Source organism: Theobroma umbraticum, unplaced genomic scaffold (genome assembly GCF_002168275.2).
Source record: "Theobroma umbraticum cultivar Fairchild unplaced genomic scaffold, ASM216827v3 scaffold_67.0, whole genome shotgun sequence".
NCBI classification, from domain to species: Eukaryota; Viridiplantae; Streptophyta; class Magnoliopsida; order Malvales; family Malvaceae; genus Theobroma; species Theobroma umbraticum.
Genome location: NW_018397262.1, coordinates 6979135 through 6998029, shown reverse-complemented (window position 1 = coordinate 6998029; position 18895 = coordinate 6979135). Strand labels below are relative to the sequence as shown.

At 35.9% G+C, this 18895-nt stretch overlaps 4 protein-coding genes across 9 annotated transcripts in view; 3 read left to right on the top strand and 1 right to left on the bottom strand.

Annotated features, from left to right (window-relative positions):
- Positions 1 to 1316: 1316 nt before the first annotated feature.
- Positions 1317 to 3835, top strand: LOC110419792 (protein ACCELERATED CELL DEATH 6-like). Its single transcript, XM_089784149.1, is given in 7 exon segments — positions 1317 to 1843; positions 1845 to 1935; positions 2198 to 2730; positions 2908 to 2941; positions 2944 to 3117; positions 3120 to 3455; positions 3458 to 3835. Coding segments are annotated over 7 exon segments (1722 nt in total). The 5' UTR covers positions 1317 to 1339; the 3' UTR covers positions 3508 to 3835.
- Positions 3836 to 4493: 658 nt separating this feature from the next.
- Positions 4494 to 13164, top strand: LOC110419217 (pentatricopeptide repeat-containing protein At4g04790, mitochondrial-like). Of its 6 annotated transcripts, none has more exons than XM_021432182.2 (16): positions 4494 to 4801; positions 5331 to 5359; positions 6015 to 6522; positions 6701 to 6880; positions 7270 to 7334; positions 9013 to 9120; positions 9441 to 9554; positions 9900 to 9995; positions 10168 to 10266; positions 10763 to 10882; positions 11086 to 11190; positions 11397 to 11561; positions 11640 to 11767; positions 11928 to 12006; positions 12344 to 12561; positions 12758 to 13164. In XM_021432182.2, exons 1-16 carry the CDS (start codon positions 4588 to 4590, stop codon positions 12930 to 12932), a joined length of 2403 nt encoding a protein of 800 aa, XP_021287857.1. In that variant the 5' UTR covers positions 4494 to 4587; the 3' UTR covers positions 12933 to 13164. The 6 variants fall into 6 exon arrangements, with proteins under 6 accessions (XP_021287857.1, XP_021287856.1, XP_021287854.1 ...); XM_021432181.2 differs by having other exon boundaries at positions 4494 to 4843; XM_021432179.2 differs by having other exon boundaries at positions 4495 to 4801; positions 5331 to 5378; positions 5926 to 6522.
- Positions 13165 to 13584: 420 nt separating this feature from the next.
- LOC110419789 (protein ACCELERATED CELL DEATH 6-like) lies at positions 13585 to 16205 on the bottom strand. Its single transcript, XM_021432901.2, has 3 exons — positions 15632 to 16205; positions 15007 to 15539; positions 13585 to 14469 (listed from the first exon to the last, which is right to left on the bottom strand). The coding sequence occupies exons 1-3, from the start codon at positions 16200 to 16202 to the stop codon at positions 13819 to 13821; spliced, it is 1755 nt and encodes a 584-aa protein (XP_021288576.1). The 5' UTR covers positions 16203 to 16205; the 3' UTR covers positions 13585 to 13818.
- A 2204-nt stretch (positions 16206 to 18409) lies between these two features.
- Positions 18410 to 18895, top strand: part of LOC110418876 (putative FBD-associated F-box protein At5g22720) — a 1480-nt gene continuing 994 nt past the window's right edge. The window contains exon 1 of the mRNA XM_021431700.1: positions 18410 to 18751. Coding sequence (XP_021287375.1) covers positions 18410 to 18751 — 342 coding nt within the window. The remainder of the gene's footprint in view (positions 18752 to 18895) is intronic.

Genomic DNA, 18895 nt, shown 5'->3' with positions numbered 1-18895 from the left:
AACCATACTTACCTCTTGTAGACATTGTAAGGTCCATTTTTGATGATTTTAGAGTTTATTCATAAAAAGAGGTGCCTTTGGAGGAATCAGTGGAAGCTACGATCAGCAATAATATGCTTTGTTTTCCTGCATTTCCTTGGTAGGTTTTGTTAACTGTTTCCTCTGGCCCCAGAGGAGGTAATCATCAAGTTGCCATTGATTTGATCTTGCAACATATCCGCACCAATCTTGCTGGGCAAGATCTCTGCAAAATATATCCAGTCAACGTTTCAGGGCTATCTCAATGTTCTTTCCGTTACAACTTTGGTGCAACTGTTTTCATTGGGCAGAGTAAAAGATACATATTTTGTTATCTGCCATTGCTTGTAGCTAGCAAGCATAAAACTCTTCCTCTGTGTGTTAAATTCATGTCCAGCTCTTTCATATATCATCTACCCTAGAATATCCAGGTCAATTGTCAGTGTACCATGATGACAGGAAGTTTCCACACTAATTGTAATCAGAGATTCCTGATTGGTGAAAAATGAGAGCTTGGCATGTCAGGATATTCTCTATTTCTTGAGACAAAAAATAAATAATTAAATGAAAAAAAAAAACTGCTGTACACAACTTGTTGAAAGCATCTCCCACTAGTGCAACTTTAAGAGACTGATTATTTGGTTCGACTTTCTATTTTTCTAAAACATGAAATTCACAACTTGACTTTTTGTGTTCTATCTTTCCTTACCTTGATAGCAAATAACTTGTATATTAAGTAATAGGTTAAGATATTGATAACAAATTTAACAATTTCATTCGGAGACTTGTTACCTTTCTCAGTTCAAATATAAATTTTAAAAATACTAAGTCAATGTATGTGTTTTAGTTTTGTTGAAACATATGCAGTTTACAAGACAAATTTATGAGAACAAGTAATCCAATCTTTTCTAGGTGGGGAATAGACCAACTTTTATAGTTAATACATTATTATTATTATTATTATTATTGTCTTGTTCAGAGTAGTTCAGTCTGTAACTTGTACTGATATTTTATGTTGATCAAGATATGAGACATTGAGTTGACACTGTTTAATGGAATAAATTTGAAGTTGAAACCAACTTCCTTTTTTTTCCTGAACTGAATTGAACTTTTCAACTTGACACGGGTCTAACTCCTATGTGATGAAGAAATTTAAAGTGGAAAATGATGAAGGATATTGTTTTCCAGTGGCCCCTAAAATTATGGGTCAAGTCAACTTGTTCACATTTGTAGCTATCATTGGGAAGCCTTAAAATTAAACAAAACACCCAAGATGAACCTTTGCTGGTTGTGTATGCTACCAGTACCAGATATTGAATCAATGGATCCAAGATTATACCAATCTGCCAAGTTGGGCCAACGTGATTCCCTCAAACATCTTCTTCATCAAAATCCAGGCATACTTTCTAAGGTGACTCCCCAGGGAAACACAGCCCTCCATATTGCTGTGAAATTTGGACACAAGGGTATTGTCACTGAGATCTGTGGCCAGTGTGTATTCCTCCTGAGAAAGCAGAACTTAGATGGAGATACACCTCTACATATTGCTGCAAGGGCTGGTCATTTCTCTATAGTTGATTTTCTGGTAAGAGCAATCTTCTCTTCATCATGGGGAGGACCTGAAGATGAAATCATGGGCAAGTTTGAAATTCTGAGCATGGGAAACAGGGAGAACAACACCGTTTTGCATGAGGCTGTCAGGAATGGCCATCTTTGTGTGGTTCAGCTCTTGCTGAAGGTTGATACAAAGTTGGCTTCTTTAGAAAATTGTGCTGGTGAATCGCCTTTATATCTTGCTGCTCGAGAAGGAATGCTAGAGATAGTGAAATGAAATTCTGACATCAACTACGGCCTCAGCTCATGGAGGTTCAGAAGGCCAAACAGCTTTGCATGCTGCTGTGATTGAGAGGCATTATGGTAATTTTCATGTTTGGCTCATTTATTTTCACAAGTTTATCTTTACACATAGCTAGTAATTATAACTTGACACATTAACATTGTACTAAAATAGAGACTGTAAATTTCTAGAGCTGCTAAATATTTCCTCTTGACGGAGCATCTGATTTTTTTCTTTTGTTTAGACTTTTATGGAGTAAGTCATAGCCTCCCATAAGTACACTCATGTGATTAAACTATTAAAATTCTGTTTATCTTAATAAAGTTTGTGTTTAAATGTAAGGTATCATGCAAGTCCTCCTACGAGCCAAACCAGAGCTGATCAGAGAGGTTGACCATCATGGCAGAACCTGTCTCTACTATGCAGCATCACTAGGAGACAATAACACTGTGAAACAATTACTGGAACTTGATAATACTGTTGCATATGTATTGGACAAACATGGTCACTCGCCACTTCATGTTGCAGCTAGCAGCGGTCATGTTAACGTTATAAAAGAGCATATTTGACATTGTCCAGATTCTGCAGAACTTGTTGATTTATGTGGGCGTAGTGCTCTTCATGGTGCCATCCTTAGTGGGAAAGGTAATGTTATCAGGTATATGCTAGAAACAGCAGAAACAGAGGGGCTCAAAAACCAGCCTGATAAGGACGGAAATACACCTTTGCATCTGGCCACTATGGGAAGGAAAACTTGGATTGTGCGGTACTTGATATGGGATAAAAGAGTGGATCGAAGAGCCAAGAACAAAAAGGGCCAAACTGCCTTTGATATTGATCATTCAATCAGAGAATCATGTCTCACAATTCCCACAGTAAGTAGATCTTTGGCTAGCTATAATGTTTTTATGAGAAATTGGCACGCAATGCACTGCTTTAATCTTGTCAGTCACTTCTAGCTGCTGTTATATGCAAGACTAATTAATTCCCCATAATTGTTGATGAAGCTTCACACATGCTGTCTGAAAATTTTGATCATTATTAAATTGCAGAAGACAGTTTCAATCATATGGAGAAAATTCAGCTCCCACCTACTTGGAATATTAGAGAAAACATTCCTCCAAGTGCAAACCAAGAAGCAGAAGATGCCAGAATGCAGTCTTACAAGCAAATAGTTCAAACCCTCCTGATGGTAACAACTTTAATCACAACTGTTACATTTGCAGCAGCATTTACAATGCCTGGTGGCTACAGCCAGAATGGTCCCACGGCCTGGCGCTTCTAAATGCAAGCAAAACCCTTGGATTTGTCATCTACGATATCATTGCAATGACCTGTTCAACAACAGCTGCTTACCTCATATTTTGGGGAGCTATCAGTAGCAAAGAATCCTACCCATCTTTCCTAGCATTCGCCTCATTTCTTACATACATAGCGCTACAATCGACTGCAGGAGCCTTCATGACAGGCATTATTGCTGTTTTTCCTCATCGTGATTATATTGACACTATGGCTGTTATAGTGGCCATTGCTTTCAATATTATCACATGCCTGTTTCTTTTCCATTTGCTTCAGATTTTTTATGTCTCTGACGTTTCCCAGTCTTCATTTCTCATCTTTATAAGCTCAAGTTGAGAAAAACCAACAAATGATCGAGAGGAAATATTGTTCATCTCATACTCCACTGCTCCTACAGAATGAATATGGATCCTCCGTTGCTAGCATTGGTTTCATTCTGTGCAAGTTGAGAAGTAAAAGAAAAAATCTTGTGGACTTTAAGGAAATGGTTGATCTCTCACCCAGATTTTAAAATGGAACTGGTACAGACAATGGAAGCTTGAAAGTTAGTCGGTCCAGGGAGATGACATCCACTACCCTGTGTGTCACCTTGAACATGGAGGAAATGTTCACTTGGAACATGAAAACCATTGTACAATTTTGAAGAAAGGAGAGGTCAATTTGCTAGTAGATAACATATGTAACAGGTCCTAATTCATTTGTGCTGTTGAGTGGATTAGTTCATTGAACATGATTTTGTTATCAGGAAACAAAGTTCAAATGACTGTTTTCTGCAATCTTGACTGTTTCAGACCTCTGAGAGAGTACTAATTCATACATTGGCCTTAACTTGCATATATGTAAAGGCATTGATTCATCAAAGAGAGACTGTTGAAAAGAACTGAATCAAAGTTATCATGTTAGTATGGGTAGGAAAACTATAAGTTTGATAAAAGAAAACCAAAACGCATAAGAACAAGGCAAGATTCAGGTAAACTGTTGTCTATTGCTTGTGAGCTGCAGCATGTCCAAAGCAGAATGCTAATACAAGTCTATGATCAAAAGACTCTTTTTGGCCCAATACTGAACAACATATTACAGAAAACCCAAACTTTTGATCAACCTAAACAATATCCCCCTAAGCCCCCTGCTGTTGACACCAAAAGCAATTCTTAAAGTTCTGTTTTATTGTTACTTGGTTTTATTTAAGAAATGTATAAAAATTCATGCTTGGTTTTATTAAAGTTTTGGTTTTTTTAATTTTTATTTAATTATTCGGTTTTTTATTTAACAAATATGGATTATAACCAGAAAATCCTTTGATTAAAAAATTAGAAAAAAAATACAAAAAAAAAACTTTTTAAAATCTTGATAAATAAGAAACAGTTACAGCAGCCAAAACCCTTTCCTTTCCCCTCCACCTTCACCTCCAAGGGCGGGGCGGGCTCTCTCAAATGACAGTTTCAAAAGCCAAAACCCTGAGCGCTCTCTTTCGAGCCGTTAAAAAAGCTGCTAAAAATTCTTCCACTTCCTCTTCCTGCTCCTCCTCTTTAGACGCCGGTGACAAATCTCTAAAAGAGTTCGTTTCCTCGCTTGACACTTCATCATCATCTTCCCCTGCTTCTTTCTCCAAACGTTCACCTATACCTATCAAGAAACCAACCGATGGTAGCCTCTTCAACCTGTTGCGTGACCCTGCTTCGCTCTCTGGTTTGTTTTTAATTGTTGGCTCTTTTTACTTGGTTTTCTGGATTCTGGTTTTGTTTTTTTTTTTTGTGTTGTTTTGCTATCTGGATATTAGAGGATTCAGTTAAAAGTTTGTCTTTTTTTTTTGAGAGGAAAATGTGGTTTTTGCCTTTTGGATTCCGAATTTTGGAGAATTTAGCGAAGTGGGTAAGTCTAAAGTGAGTTTTTTTTGGTTCTGGGTATTGGAAAATTCATTGAAATATGTAGCTTTTAAGTGAAACATGAATTTTTTTTTTTTTTGAATTCTGTGTTTTGTTCTTTCCGTTGGTTTAGTTTCTCTCTAGTAGAGACTTCAGTCAAAATCTTTTGTTTCTAAGTGCAAAATGTAGCTTTTTGGATTTTGGTTTTTGTTTGTTGTGTTGGTTTGGTTTCTGGTAAGTGGAGAATTAAGTGAAGTGTATCATTTTTACAAGAAAAAACTGAAGTCTTGATTAATTTGTGTTTAATGCAGAGGATTCAATGGACGAATTAACACAAGAGGTATCTTCTTTACTTTGCGGTAAGTGTTTTGTTAGTAGTAGCATGTGACTTAAGGTGTACTTACTTTTCTCTCCCACAGAAGAAATAGGTGAAATTTGAATGTCCCAGTACATGCTTAATTGAATGAGTCGATTTTTATTTTTTATGTGATCAGAGATTTTAACTGCAAATCGATAGCATCAAGAAGAATGCTCGAAATTTTACTCATTGGTTGTGCAAATTCAAATATATTGTATTTGTGTATGAACACCAAACAAGTAGAATGTTTTCCTATTTTACTTTTGTAAGGTAATGTTCACTGGATTCTAATTTACTTAATGATTTGTGAGACTGCAAATAAGCTGCTATTATCATCCAAATTAATATTTTACTTGCATATAGACTTTATACAAGTAGAATATGTTCCTTAATTAAAATATGAATTGAAATCTTAAGTTTGCAGTTATTTACCTTCTTAAATCGATAAATTGAAAAGTTAATTTTTTTTCTTTCTTATTTTTGCAAAAGGAAAAGCTTTTGTGGTTCTTTTATTGTGGGTTAAGTCATATGTTCTATTCTGTGTGTAGATGGTGCTGTGAACAGTTCAAATGACTCAGGGAGAGCATTGACCATACCATGGCTATCAATGTCTAATAATAAAACATCACTCATGCAGAAAGAAGTTTCACGTGAAAGGAAACAGAAATGGGTTTTCAAGACAAGCCAGGTTATTCGATTTAACCGGTTAATAAAGATGTGTGGAGATAAATTGGGGGCAAAAGCTACGATGGAGGTATTTGATAAATTAGGAAGAGAAACTGGTTTGAAGGAGTACAATGCATTAATAGCACTATGCTTGGAGAACGCTAGGACCAGTGATGATGAAGATGTTGCGCTAGAGCATATTTCTGAGGCTTTTAGAACCTTCAAAAAAATGAGGGAACGAGGATTTCAGGTAGAAGAGGAAACTTATGGTCCATTTCTTATCTATTTTATCGATAGGGGAATGGTAGAAGAGTTCTTTTTTTTCTGTGGACCTATCAAAGATGGGAACCCAAGTTTGCTTCCAAGATTAGGTTACTATGAGATGTTGTTGTGGATAGGAGTCAATAATGAAAAAAAGATTCAAGAACTTTGTCATTATATTGCGCCTACTGATGGGATAGATGATTTTGAATTTAAAGGTATGGAGCAAGGTTCTAATGTCTGTGTCGTCTTGTAAGTTATTTTCTAATGATTTTTAATTGAATATATTACAAGTTTTTGCCAGGCAAGCTTTTCTCTTCCTTCTCTTTTTTTTGGGAGGGTTAGGGTTGGGATTTTACCATTATTGAGCTTGCAACATTTGTCCTTCTCTTGCAGAAAATTATTTGTTAGCACTTTGTCAAAGTGGTAGGAAGGAGGACCTCACGCAACTGTTAGAGATTATTGATATAAAAAGAATTTCATCTGTGGACAAAGTTGTACATATCTTTAAGTCATTGGGAAGACTTTCATTGGAGTCATTTGCTGAGAAGTTCCTTTTGGCATTCAAAAGCTGTGGTAATGTTCATGATACACTCATGTTTTTCTCTAATGGGTTAGGCTCCTCAATCTTGTCTGGTAAAGTTATTGGTGACAACTGATAACTGATGTGATTCTCTACTCAAGATGATAACTAATTTGTATCTTTGAAACCGTAATCTTCAAAAATAACATTTTCAACTTTAAGGAGTAACACTTTCTAAGGCAATTAATTTCATGGTGATGTCCAAGTTGGGTTTGGTGCATGCATAATTTCAGTTTCTACTATCATGTATAAAGTATGTGATTCGGGTTTTGTAACTTTTGTTGTTATGAAACACTTTAAGTTCCGATGAAAGATTACATATGTGACAAAATTATGCATCTGGTCTTGTATGCATTTTAATATGGTAAATTTGATAATGCAGATTATGGAATGGAGAATATCTCTAGGCTCATACTTAGTTATGCTAGTAGCATTCCTAATTTAAAGGTGAGGAATTTCTCATGAAAGCTGCTCGTAATTTCCTTCAGGCCATGATTCTATGAAACACATGCAGTTTGCCTTTGTGTTAAAATGTAACATTTAATTTTGCCTTTTGGTGTATGGCACCTGAAACTCTGTGAGGAATATAGTGTTCTGACAATTGGTGACCATATAATTTCACCTGGTCATTTGCATGGGAAGTAGGGAACTCAATGCTGTGAAACTAACTAGACCTCAAGTTGGTTGAAACAACCTTGAGGTCGAAAAACTGGTAAAAACTAAAGATACATTTTCAGCTCTGCAATTGCTTATATATCTTTTTAGTATCATAGGCTTCTTTTCCAGAAGCATAATCTGTTCTGCCCTTATCTTTTTTTTTTTTCTGAAAATTCAGATGTATAATAGGTACAGAGGTAGCAAAAGACCACCTCTGTAGAGCTTCCAAAAGGATTTTGTTCTGTTTTACACAATTGAGTAAAACAGTTCAAAATCTCCTTACATGGCTTCTTCTAGAGATTTTATACTCATGCATAATTCCCTAATCATCTGTACAACAAAAATATCATGATCACTTAAATACTCTTCTGATGCAAGATGTCATCCCCAGTTGACTATGACTCATAAATTAGCAGCCCACATCCTGCACATGCATACAAAAACCATATGCAGACCCCCCAAGCCAGCTGGTGTAAAACCAAAAGCAAATAGAAACCCCCTCCAGTAACCTGCATTTACAAACGATAACAGCAACAGCCTCACCAAACCAGAGAATATCCGTACAAAAATTGAGACAACACATTTGAGTCTTAGAACCAAAACACAGCCATTTAATCCATCACTTATAGAAAGTCCTCATTGCGTTGAACTCCTGATTTCGCCAGGCTATCCGCCAGTTGATTGTTTTCTCTAAATGTGTGTCTCACCTCCCAGCTTCTAACATCCTTTTTTAACCTTTCAATGTGAAGTATCCACTTCCTTAGCCTCCATGGGACATCTTTAGGGTTATTGACCCACTTAACTGCATTCATCGTATCACTTTCCACAATTAAAGTGTGTGTTTGGCACCATTTAGATGAGATGAAGATCAAGAAAGCCTATCTAATTGCCATTACTTCTGCCAAATTTGAGTCAGCCACCCCAATAGCTTTAGAGAAGATGATTTTTACATCACTTCTCTCATCCCTCCTCACCCCTCTGATCCCTGCCTCCCCAGGACAGCCTTTTGCTGCTCCATCTACATTAAATTCCATTTCCACCAGCTGGTGCCTTCCAACCCTCAACCCTTCTGCTTTTCTTATTAGCTGCTAGTACTACCCCCGAACATGGTTCCCTAAATGTGTCCAGCACCACCCCATATTCTTTGGGCCATTTTGCCTTTGCCCAGGTTGCCACCCTCAACTTACTTAACTCAAAAACCTGATCCCAATCCCTGTTATCGATAATTTTGAGATTTATGAGGTGATATACTATGTTTCTTGTTGATGCTTAAGACTATTGATTTACATCTTGGTTGTAAGCAATCTTGTTTGTAAATGTTTGTTGCCAGTAGGTCCTTTTAACTATAAATTGAAATTGGGAGTTCAGAAAGTTCTCTGTTATGAAATTAAGTCGATTTCTTGTCTTGTAGCTTCTTATTCAATTTTATTAGTTTATGTCTCTTTACACTTGTTGTTGTCTTTTGTAGGTTGAGGATACTTTTCTGAAATTCAAAAGCTTGCACAAAAAATTCACAATCATACCTTCATCTGCATCATATGAGATGCTCATTACCTATTGCTGTGATTTCCACAAGGTATGACCAAATTTTTTCAGTAAAAGAAGCAAAAAGACCAAATTTTAAGTCTTTTAGGACAAGAGTGTCAGTTAAATTGCTGTAATGCGATTGCCTCTTTCATTTAGTACTAAATAACTTTATAAATAACATTTTGATGGTAAAGTCTTGTGGGATTTGTACCTGGGTTTTGTAAGGTCCTAACTAGAGATAGGGGAGCTTTAAGGGATGGGTTAGGTGACTTCCTATTGTATGGCCAAATCTTTGGGCCCTAGAAAAGAAGATAAAGCTGTTATTTTATGCATTTTAACATAATTAATGTTTCATTTATTGTATTGCAGGTGCATGTCGCTCTTGACATGGTCAATGAGATGTGTGAACTGGGTTTGAGCTTGTCTATAGAGATGCTGCATCGCATATCGCATGCTTGTGAGGAGAGCTATGAGTTTCATTTGGTATGGTATATCAAACATTCAAACTCTATTCTACTTGATGTTTTTCTTTAAGTACCGCCCCCCCCCCCCAACACACACCACACACTGTTAGTCTCATAGGTTCATTCATCAAATATATTTACTTGATAAAAATGTAATAAAGTTGTCTTATGTTTTAGTGACTTTGTTTGTTAGAATTTGATATTGCTTAAGATTAAATGGAAAGGGCTTTGATTCATTCTGAAAAATTACCCCGGGCATTGTTGTTCCATCGTATTATTCAGATTCTCTTGTTATTGATTATTTGCTAGTATGACAATTTTTGTTTATTTTGGCCCTTGTCTTTTCATTATATTTCATTGTAAGGTTCGGCAAATTTATTCAGTGATTTGCCTCCACAATTTGAAGCCAAACAGTGAGACCTTCAGGAGAATGATAAGTTTGAGTGTGAAAATGAAAGATGTAAGTTGCAATCCGGTTCCCCTCTTTCTGTTGTCTCTCTCGCATGCAAGCGTGTGCTGTATGTCAATGTTTTACTTTCATTCTATTTCTACACTGTCCTGTACCAAACTAATTTTTCCAATGGTTGAAAGCTTCATTATGTAATGTTTAATATTCTTTCTACTCAATATAGTTTGAAGGTGCATATGCAATGCTCAATGACATGAAGAAAATGAAAGTGATGCCTACTGCTAGTATTTACAATGCTATAATGGCAGGATATTTTCGAGAGGTAACTTTTTCTGCATCTTGAATGTTCTCGCTATTTTATTTCTTACTTTTTTCCTATACTTTCTAGTTTGGCAAAACTTGTATTCTTTATTACAAATTTGTAGTTTGGTCCTTGGTCTATGCATGACTGCCTGAGTTAGGGCACTGCTCTTACTGCCGTATGTCTCAAGGTTGTGAGAAAAGACAGTGTGAATGATAAATGGTCTTATATGTATATTCTTCTCTTGCATTGCCCATTTGTTACGTAGTTAAGTCGTGGCCTTTTCACGGATGGGCCATGGACCTTAATCATGAGATGTTAATGCCATCATCCAAAGATACTAGCAAAGTTGTTACGCTGACATGAAATATAAGTTCTGCAAAACTGCAAGTAAATGCAAGAAATTTTTGACAAGGAAAATTTTATGAATTCTTTGCTGCAGTGCCTTGCCCCCAGGTTTATTTTGAAGGATTAACTTAAAATTAAAGCAGTCTTTTTTTTGTCAAATATTTTCCAGAAAAAATCTAGTGCTGCATTGACTGTTCTCAAGAACATGGAATGTGAAGATATCAAACCAGATACTCAAACTTTCAGCTATCTAATAGGCAACTGTGATTGTGAAGAGGACATTTCCAAGGTAGTTTTCATTTTTATCATCTGCTCAAAGTTTCATGTTTTGCCTAGTCCCTTTTCCATCGATAAACTCACTTATGCTGTTTTCTGCAAGGCTGCTGTTTCTCTTTTAATGCAACTGATGGTTTGGCATTGAGTAACTTGTTAAAGCATCATGTCTTGTGAATTTTACTGAAACTGATAAAATAATTTGTTCATTGCTTGTAGTACTACGAAGAAATGAAAAGTGCTGGAATCCAAGTTACAAAGCATGTTTTTATGGCCCTTATAAATGCATATGCAACCTGTGGGCAATTTGAAAAGGCTAAACAGGTATGTATGCATGCAGCAGTTAGCTCCTATCAAACATCGGTTAAATGAGCACATTGAACCAAAAAGAATGTAGTTTAGGTACTGCATAACCGAAATCTTTTGTTCAAGAAGCAAATTATTATGGACTCTAGTTCAACTTTCATTATATGTATTACACTTATTTTTGTTGCCTCTGGTGATTTCAAAAGATACTTTTTATATTTTAGGTGCTCCTTGACAAAGGGATACCTTTTAAAAGCTTAAAGGAAATCAAAAGTGCACTTGCTTCAGCCCTTGCATCAAATGGGCAGATGCTTGATGCATTAAACATTTACAAAGAAATCAAGCAAGTTGGGGACACTCTGGAGCCTAAAGCTGTTATTTCTCTCATTGTAAGTTTTCTATAGTACATTTGTATTCATTTTTCTGTAACTGCAATAATGCTATATATTTTCCCTTTTATCTTTTAGGAGCATTTTAATTTTGAGCGAGAGTTGAGTACATTGCTTCAACTACTGGAAGAATTGCATGACCCAGACTATTGGGTTGATGCTTGTTGCAGAATAGTTTTGCATTGTGTTAAAATTAAGGATTTGAGGTTAGATGACACAATATTCTTTCTATTCTGGGTTGTTTTATTTACTTCACGTAATTTTCTTATTAGCTAAACTCTTTATATCTTCTTTGTTTCTTCCTTCTTTTTGTACTTTAGAAGGATTTGCATTAGTTAATCTTTGTTAATTCCTTGTTTGATTTAGATCTACAGTTGATTTGCTCAAGCAGCTTAAGGATAAGTTGCACAATGATGATTTGGGTATAGACTTTCTTTGTGATGAGGTTTGTTCCTATTCTCTCTCATAATTTTGAGTAGACTTCATGCTTGTATTGTAGTTGGCAACCTTGAATTCTTGGTAGTTGCTCTCAATCATTAGAAGTAGAAACAAAGGAAAAAAAATCTTTCTAGACTTCTAAGTCTTCTATCTCCAAATGAATTTATGAATTGTATCAAATACTAGTTGGTAAATACTTTAGGCATTTTATTTCTCTATTGCTTTTATCTATATGTTTATTTGACTTACTGCAATATTTCGAATATTAATTTTGATTCTGTCATTTATTAGCATTTTGATTGCATGTCTTTATAACTTTGTGGTTACCTTTCTTGATTGAGTAGGTATTCTCTTTGATTGCCGAAGGAGATGCTAAAGAATTATGGTTTGGCCTAGCTTTGCTTCAAGCTATAAAAGATGAAATAGGCCTTATCCCTTCACGGAAAAGTCTTGATTTTCTGCTTACGGCTTGTACAAACGCAAAGGATTCGCAGAACTCTCTTTTCATTTGGAAAGAATACCAGTTGGCTGGCCTTTCGTACAATATTTTATCATACCTAAGGTTAGTAATCCTCCCTCGGTCTCTGTTATGCATGTTCCCAGTCTTGCTAATCTTAAGGTTGGATATGGATTGTTGCATCAACAGTGTGGCTTGACGCTAGGGGTTGAGTGCAGGGGTTTAGTTTCAGGATCAGAATGAGTGGGAGATAGATCAATATGCTCCTTCTGATAGATTGAATTGTTGGGTTTTCTTGCAGGATGTATCAAGCCCTTTTGGCATGTGGAGATCTCAAGTCTGCAAATATTATGCTAACTAAAATTCCGACTGATGATCCTCATATTCGACTTATTATCAAAGCATATCAAACAACTTATGTTCAGTCTACCTCAAGTAAGACAAAGAAGAAAATGCAGAAGAGGAAGGGAGCATGAGATACAATCTAACAATAATAGAGTAGGAACTAACGGATACAATCTGACAAGAATTGAGTAGGAACTAAGGGATACAATCTAACAAGAATGGAGTAGGAACTGGGAGCTTTGAAATCAATAAATCTGGTCTGTGAATATCCTTTCTTGGTTAAAAATTTGTCTGTAAAAAATCTCCTTGATTAATGCCATGATGCTTCTATAATTATTAAGGTTTATCTATATTATAAGATAATATCAGAGCATATTTTAAGTTCATCTTACTTATCGTACGTTCTTTATCTATTTTGTAGACATGGGTATGTTAGAAATAGATGAATTGCCTTCTAGGGAGGAAAAAGTTTGCAACGCAGGGGCTAACAGAGCACCCAAACTTGTTCTTCGAAACTACAGGTAATAACGACAATAAAATAAGAAAGGATACTGCCCGCAGCACCTTGTCGAGTGCTCTGCAGCCTAGGACGTGTCCGAGCATAAAGAATAAAAAATATGATAACTCAATACAAGAGTTGCAATACTGAGTCAAGGTAAAATTTTTTTTTTTTGAAAGGTGATTTCATTGATTGAAATGGAAGCATAGCTCCCAGATAGTAACAAAAATGGTTTGAGACTACTATGCCTTAGAAAGAGACACAATAATCTCGGACCACCTAACCAATCAAATAAGACAAATAGCTCCATTCATCACCCAACATTAACAAGAAGAAACCAGAATCCCTATTTCTATGCTCAGCACTATTTAAATTGTCAAAAAACCCCAGTACACAGAAAACACCTGCACACAGCAATCCCCTCAACCTCCATAATGGAACTAAGGCATTCCCTTGACTTTGTCTCTTCAGAGTTTCCTTCATTTTCAGAGAATCTCCACATCAAACGAGGTAAACATTTAAAAATAATTACGCAGCCTTTCACCAAATATCTTCATCAACCCAACCGTGAACAAAAGAGAATTGTCTTCAACTATATTTCGTCGTCGAGAGCGTTCCAACACAAGAAAAAAAGTAGGTGAAACTATGTAAACCAAGAAAGGAAGAGTACCACCAATCACACAAACTAATATAGCCAGCCATAGTATCTCCTGCAACACAACAAACAATCCGGTCACAAATGCCACTGCTAAAGCTACGAGTGAAATCCAAGTTAAGGCAATTGCCAAAGGAAGCATGTCCATGAAGGATTCAGTGTCACGCAATGAAGATGACCACAACATAATAACTGCAGCAGTAAGGGATGAACTCATGGCAATGCTATCAGAGATAATAAAGGCTTTGAAAGCTGATTTAGTAATTAAAGTTGCCATCCCTTTGTGTGCACCATCACTTTGAAAACCTCCAGGAAGTGTAAATGCTGCAGTAAATGTGAACGTGGCTATAACAGTTGACATCACAGTTATTGTTCGAGCTATTTCCCTGCTCTTTTCACCACTTTTATTTGACTTTTCTACCTCGACTTCATCAAATTGTGTGTCTTCAGCCAAATCTTCAGGGTTAATGGCTTTGTTTTTGTAGGCAGCCTTTAATATTTTCAAAGTTAAATGCTGCAAAGAACACAAAAACAATTTAAAACTCAAATATATTCATGAAATCAATTTCATCTTGTGAAAAAGAAAAGATGGACATTATATAGATAGTAAAGTATCTTCTAAAAAGGTTTCTCAAGAGCCAGCCCGCAAATTTCTTATTGCCATATCTTATTCTATACCAGATACTGATGGTCATGCATCTAAAAATATAGACAGTGCAAATGGGGTTGCAGTGGCAAATATAGGTCCGAACTGATATCTATATTCTATGCAGTCTCATGATGCTCAAGTGCCTCCAGTCGTCGGGAACCATGTGGGTTAGCTATGAATAAAATTATAATGAAAAATTTTGATACAGCGGCATTTGGTGTTCGTAGAACTTTCTATCGTGATGCTGTCTATGGCAGTGTAAATAAGGGAACATATTTCTGTATAGACCATATTGTGATGAAAGTGAAAGATGTATTTTCTTTATTTGACAAAAAAAAAAAAAGAATTTCATCTCTGAAATTATTGAAACATATTAAAATAACTTTAAACAAAATTAAGTACCTTCTCTAGTTCCATTCCACGGTTTTCAGGCATTCTAACAATTGCCAAAGCAGTATTCCCAGAATAGTTGAGTGCCCTGATTTCAACTTTTGAATTCTTGGTGAGAATACCGACCACATTGCTGTGGTAGTTGCTGGCCGCCAGATGCAAGGGAGTGTTTCCATCCACGTCGGGAGAGTTGACTAAATCTTCCATCTCAGGTAACTTCAAAATATATGACACCACTTTTACATTTCCATTCTTAGCTGCAATATGGAGAATATTTTGCTGCTTGTTGTCAACTTTCTCGACAATGTCTGGGGAATGCTTTAGCAATGTTTCTATCAGACGTGCATGCCCATTCTCTGCTGCCAAGTGGAGAGGTATTTGTTTATTTACGTCTTCTGCGAATGCAACCGAAGGGTCTTTCTCGATTAACTCCTCCACCATTCTTTGGTGACCCAAGGCTGCAGCATAGTGAAGGGGAGTCCTATTTCTATTGTCTGAGTCTCTAACAGAGTCGTTTCTCAAACCAATGATGATATTCATGATACCTAAATTTCATAGAAAAAAAAAATACTTTAATTAGTTGGGTTAAGTATACTGGAGAAAGAGTAATAAAAGACGTAAACGTTTAGGAGCTCACCAAAATCTTGCCTCATGACAGCATAATGCAAAGGTTTTTGGCCGTTGTCACCAAGGTACCCAAGCGTAGATTGATTCAAAGTGATGATTTTTGCAGCAATATTTGTCAATCTCAAATCAATAGCAATCGAAAGTGGGGTTTCGCTTGCCGCATTAGATTTGAGTAACGACTCCAGATTTCTTTGCGTCAACGCATTCAGTATCTTAAAATGCCCATTCCTAACAGCACCATGTAAAGGCGTATCACCGAACCTATCTGTGTCACTACAGATGTCTACCTCTGGAGAATCTTTCACTGCATTTATAAAAATTTCAAAAACTTCATGTCTTCCGGCCCTCGCCGCCAAATGCACCGGCGTCTCTCCATTGAGATTGGATTTAGACATAAGAGAAGGACGCTTCTTGATAATCTCTTCCGCTAAATGCTTGTGTCCGAATCTTGCAACTATGTGAAGTGCAGTGTTTCCTACCGGAGTTGTTTGCTCGAGAATGTTCCCTTCACTATCTCCAATCATTCGGTTGAGTGTGTCTAAGAAACCCCACCTTGCTGCACTGAATAAATCTGGATTCATGATTAAAAAGCGAAATGGAGGAGAGAAACTTGAAAGAGAAAATGGAGCGAGGAAAAAGTTTGCAAAGCAGGGGCTAACAGAGCACCCAAACTCGTTCTTCGTTCATTCATATATGGCGAGATGAGGTCGGTTTTATAGCATGGCAAATCAATACGGTCCACGTAGTGAGAGAAACTACAGGTAGTAACGACAATAAAATAAAAAAGAAGGACACTGCGCGCAGCACCTTGTCGGGTGCTCTGCAGCCTAGGACGTGTCCCAACATAAAGAATAAAAAATATGACACTTTTGTCCTGTATTTTTGAACCTGGTTTGCAATCCAAATATTGATATCTTTTTTTTTTTTTTTAATTTTCAATATCTTATATTGTTTTGCAGTTTTTAGAGAAGGAAAATGCTCGCTTGGAATTGGATATGGAAGACATTTTAGCTCAATTAAACTGTCAGAAAGATCATAACTCTTTGATGCAAGATAAAGTTGCAGAGTTAGAAATGAATTTAGAACAGAGAAAGGTAGCTTTCTTTGATCAAAATTTTTTGTGGCTGTTTTTCTACTTATTTATAGGTTATATGATCCAAGCAAGTCTCTGCAATGTTTGGTAAATAAACTAAGAATTTTCTTGTTGATAGCATTCCAGTGGATCTCTTATTCTATAAAAGCCTTTTTCATAATATTATGGTCTTTAAGAGTAGCCTTACTTCAACTTTGTATGTAGAATCTTGATTAGTGCTGGATGCGAACAACATTTGATTTAGGAATGAATCATGATTATACTGTCTCACATCGCAATACTGAGTCAAGGTAATTTTTTTAACACTTACCATAATTAAGAAATATATATCAGTTGTCAAATTTTGATTTTCATTTTGAAAGCTACATAATTTTATGAATATATAAGAGTCAATTATACAGCAAACCATTGCAGTAGTAGCCCAGCACTTATGCCTATTTGCCCTGTTACCGTTACGGCATGATATGGCTCCATGCATGCTTAAACAAAGCAGTGCCTCAGACAAGCCGCAGGAAGAAAGCTGGAGTAAACAGTAGATATTTGAATTTGGAGATAACAATGTCACGTTAAGGGGAGGAGTTGAGTGTCCACGAAGATTTGCACAAATATAGTAAAAATGGCTCTGGGGAGAAAAAAAAGGCTAAAAACTAACTTTGTACGCGAGGTGCTGCAGCGGTACAAAGACCGTGGAAGAGAGAGAAAATGGGGAAGGAGACAAGGGTTTTATAAAAAGAGTTGGAAGAGGGGATTTGATTGGATGCTTCCTAATGTTTTGGAGCAAATCAAATATTACTGATTTATCCTAATGCCAGACAAAAGGAGTATATGCAGGAAAACATTTCAGACTTAAAATATTGAATTTTTTTTAATCATGATAATAGTTTTAAAAATAAGTCTATAAAATAATTTTATTATATAATTTTGACAGTAGGAGATAATTTAAAAATCGAAGTGGTTGAAGTCAAGAAGGAAAGTTATACTTTTAGAGTTTGGAAGACACTCAAAGGTTAAAAAAACCAAATCAAACTCAACAATTAATTCGCTTCCTTGATCTCTTAAATTTTCCTCTCTAATTGTTAAAGAACTATCTACGCATATGCAAGGTACCCCATATTTTTTTCTTTGGCTTCTTTACTGCTTTATATTATGCTATAGCTCTTCTTATTTTGAATTAATTTTAATATTTTGGCTTTAAATTTGGATGAAATTGCTTCTGTAGAGATTTATCAACTGTAATTGATGCTGAATATATCTTATCTTTGGCTCTTAACCTAGCACAAGTATAATTTTCGCATGATTTTACAGTTGTATTGCATTAAGCTTGATCTTATATATAGTTAAATGGAATTAAAACTTTGATCATATGCATTCCATGATTTGGGCATCTGTTATTTGATGATTTGCTTTATAATAAAAATTTTTCACAAACTAGTGAAAGTTACAAATAGATGAATTGCCCTAACAAGTGCATTGTTGATCTTTAATATCATTGTTAATCACGAAGGATTAATTTCAATATCAATAAATGAACATACATGTGTTTTTCTTGTTGTCATGAATATTTTACAATTTGATATTACGCTATAATCTCTATAGTTATGTTGACAATTTCAAGTCTTAGCATGTATATATATATATATATATATCAAGAATCGATTTTTTTTTCTTTCAGGTGAGATAAAGAGAATACACAACATGGATTCTTTTACTTTGTCAACTAAATCGATTACTCAAAATCGATTTAGTGAATTTCCTGATGAACTTGTTGATCAAATTTTTTCTTATCTTCCACCAAAGGATGTAGTAAGAACTTGTGCATTATCGAAAAGATGGCGATGCTGGTGGACTTCTTTTAACTTTATTAGTTTTGATTTCGATCCATGGAATGAGGAGGAGGAGCAGGGAGCTCGTTTCTTGGATATGATTAAGAGAGAGCTGCTCATTCCTGACAATGAATACACAAGAATATTTCGTCTACACTTGGATATACATGGCCCTTTTTATACTTATTCCAACATCATGGTGTCAATGTCATTGGTATCTAAAGTAGCGAAGCATCAAATTGAAGACCTGGGCCTTTCTCTTCGGCATATTTGGGGGTCCAATGCGTTGTCCTTGATCACTTCTTTGAAGTTACATATGACTCCTAATGCTGCTCCCATAAATAACATTCCGACTTCG

Bases quoted from the DNA above. Each gene is read 5' to 3' on its own strand.
- LOC110419217 (XM_021432178.2), top strand. From the start codon at position 4,588: ATGACAGTTTCAAAAGCCAAAACCCTGAGCGCTCTCTTTCGAGCCGTT. The intron at 10,267-10,762 runs GTAACTTTTTCT...AATATTTTCCAG, and splicing joins TGGCAGGATATTTTCGAGAG to AAAAAATCTAGTGCTGCATT. The intron at 12,007-12,343 runs GTTTGTTCCTAT...TTGATTGAGTAG, and splicing joins TAGACTTTCTTTGTGATGAG to GTATTCTCTTTGATTGCCGA.
- LOC110419789 (XM_021432901.2), bottom strand. From the start codon at position 16,202: ATGAATCCAGATTTATTCAGTGCAGCAAGGTGGGGTTTCTTAGACACA. The intron at 15,540-15,631 runs GTGAGCTCCTAA...TATGAAATTTAG, and splicing joins TGTCATGAGGCAAGATTTTG to GTATCATGAATATCATCATT. The intron at 14,470-15,006 runs GTACTTAATTTT...TGTTCTTTGCAG, and splicing joins GTGGAATGGAACTAGAGAAG to CATTTAACTTTGAAAATATT.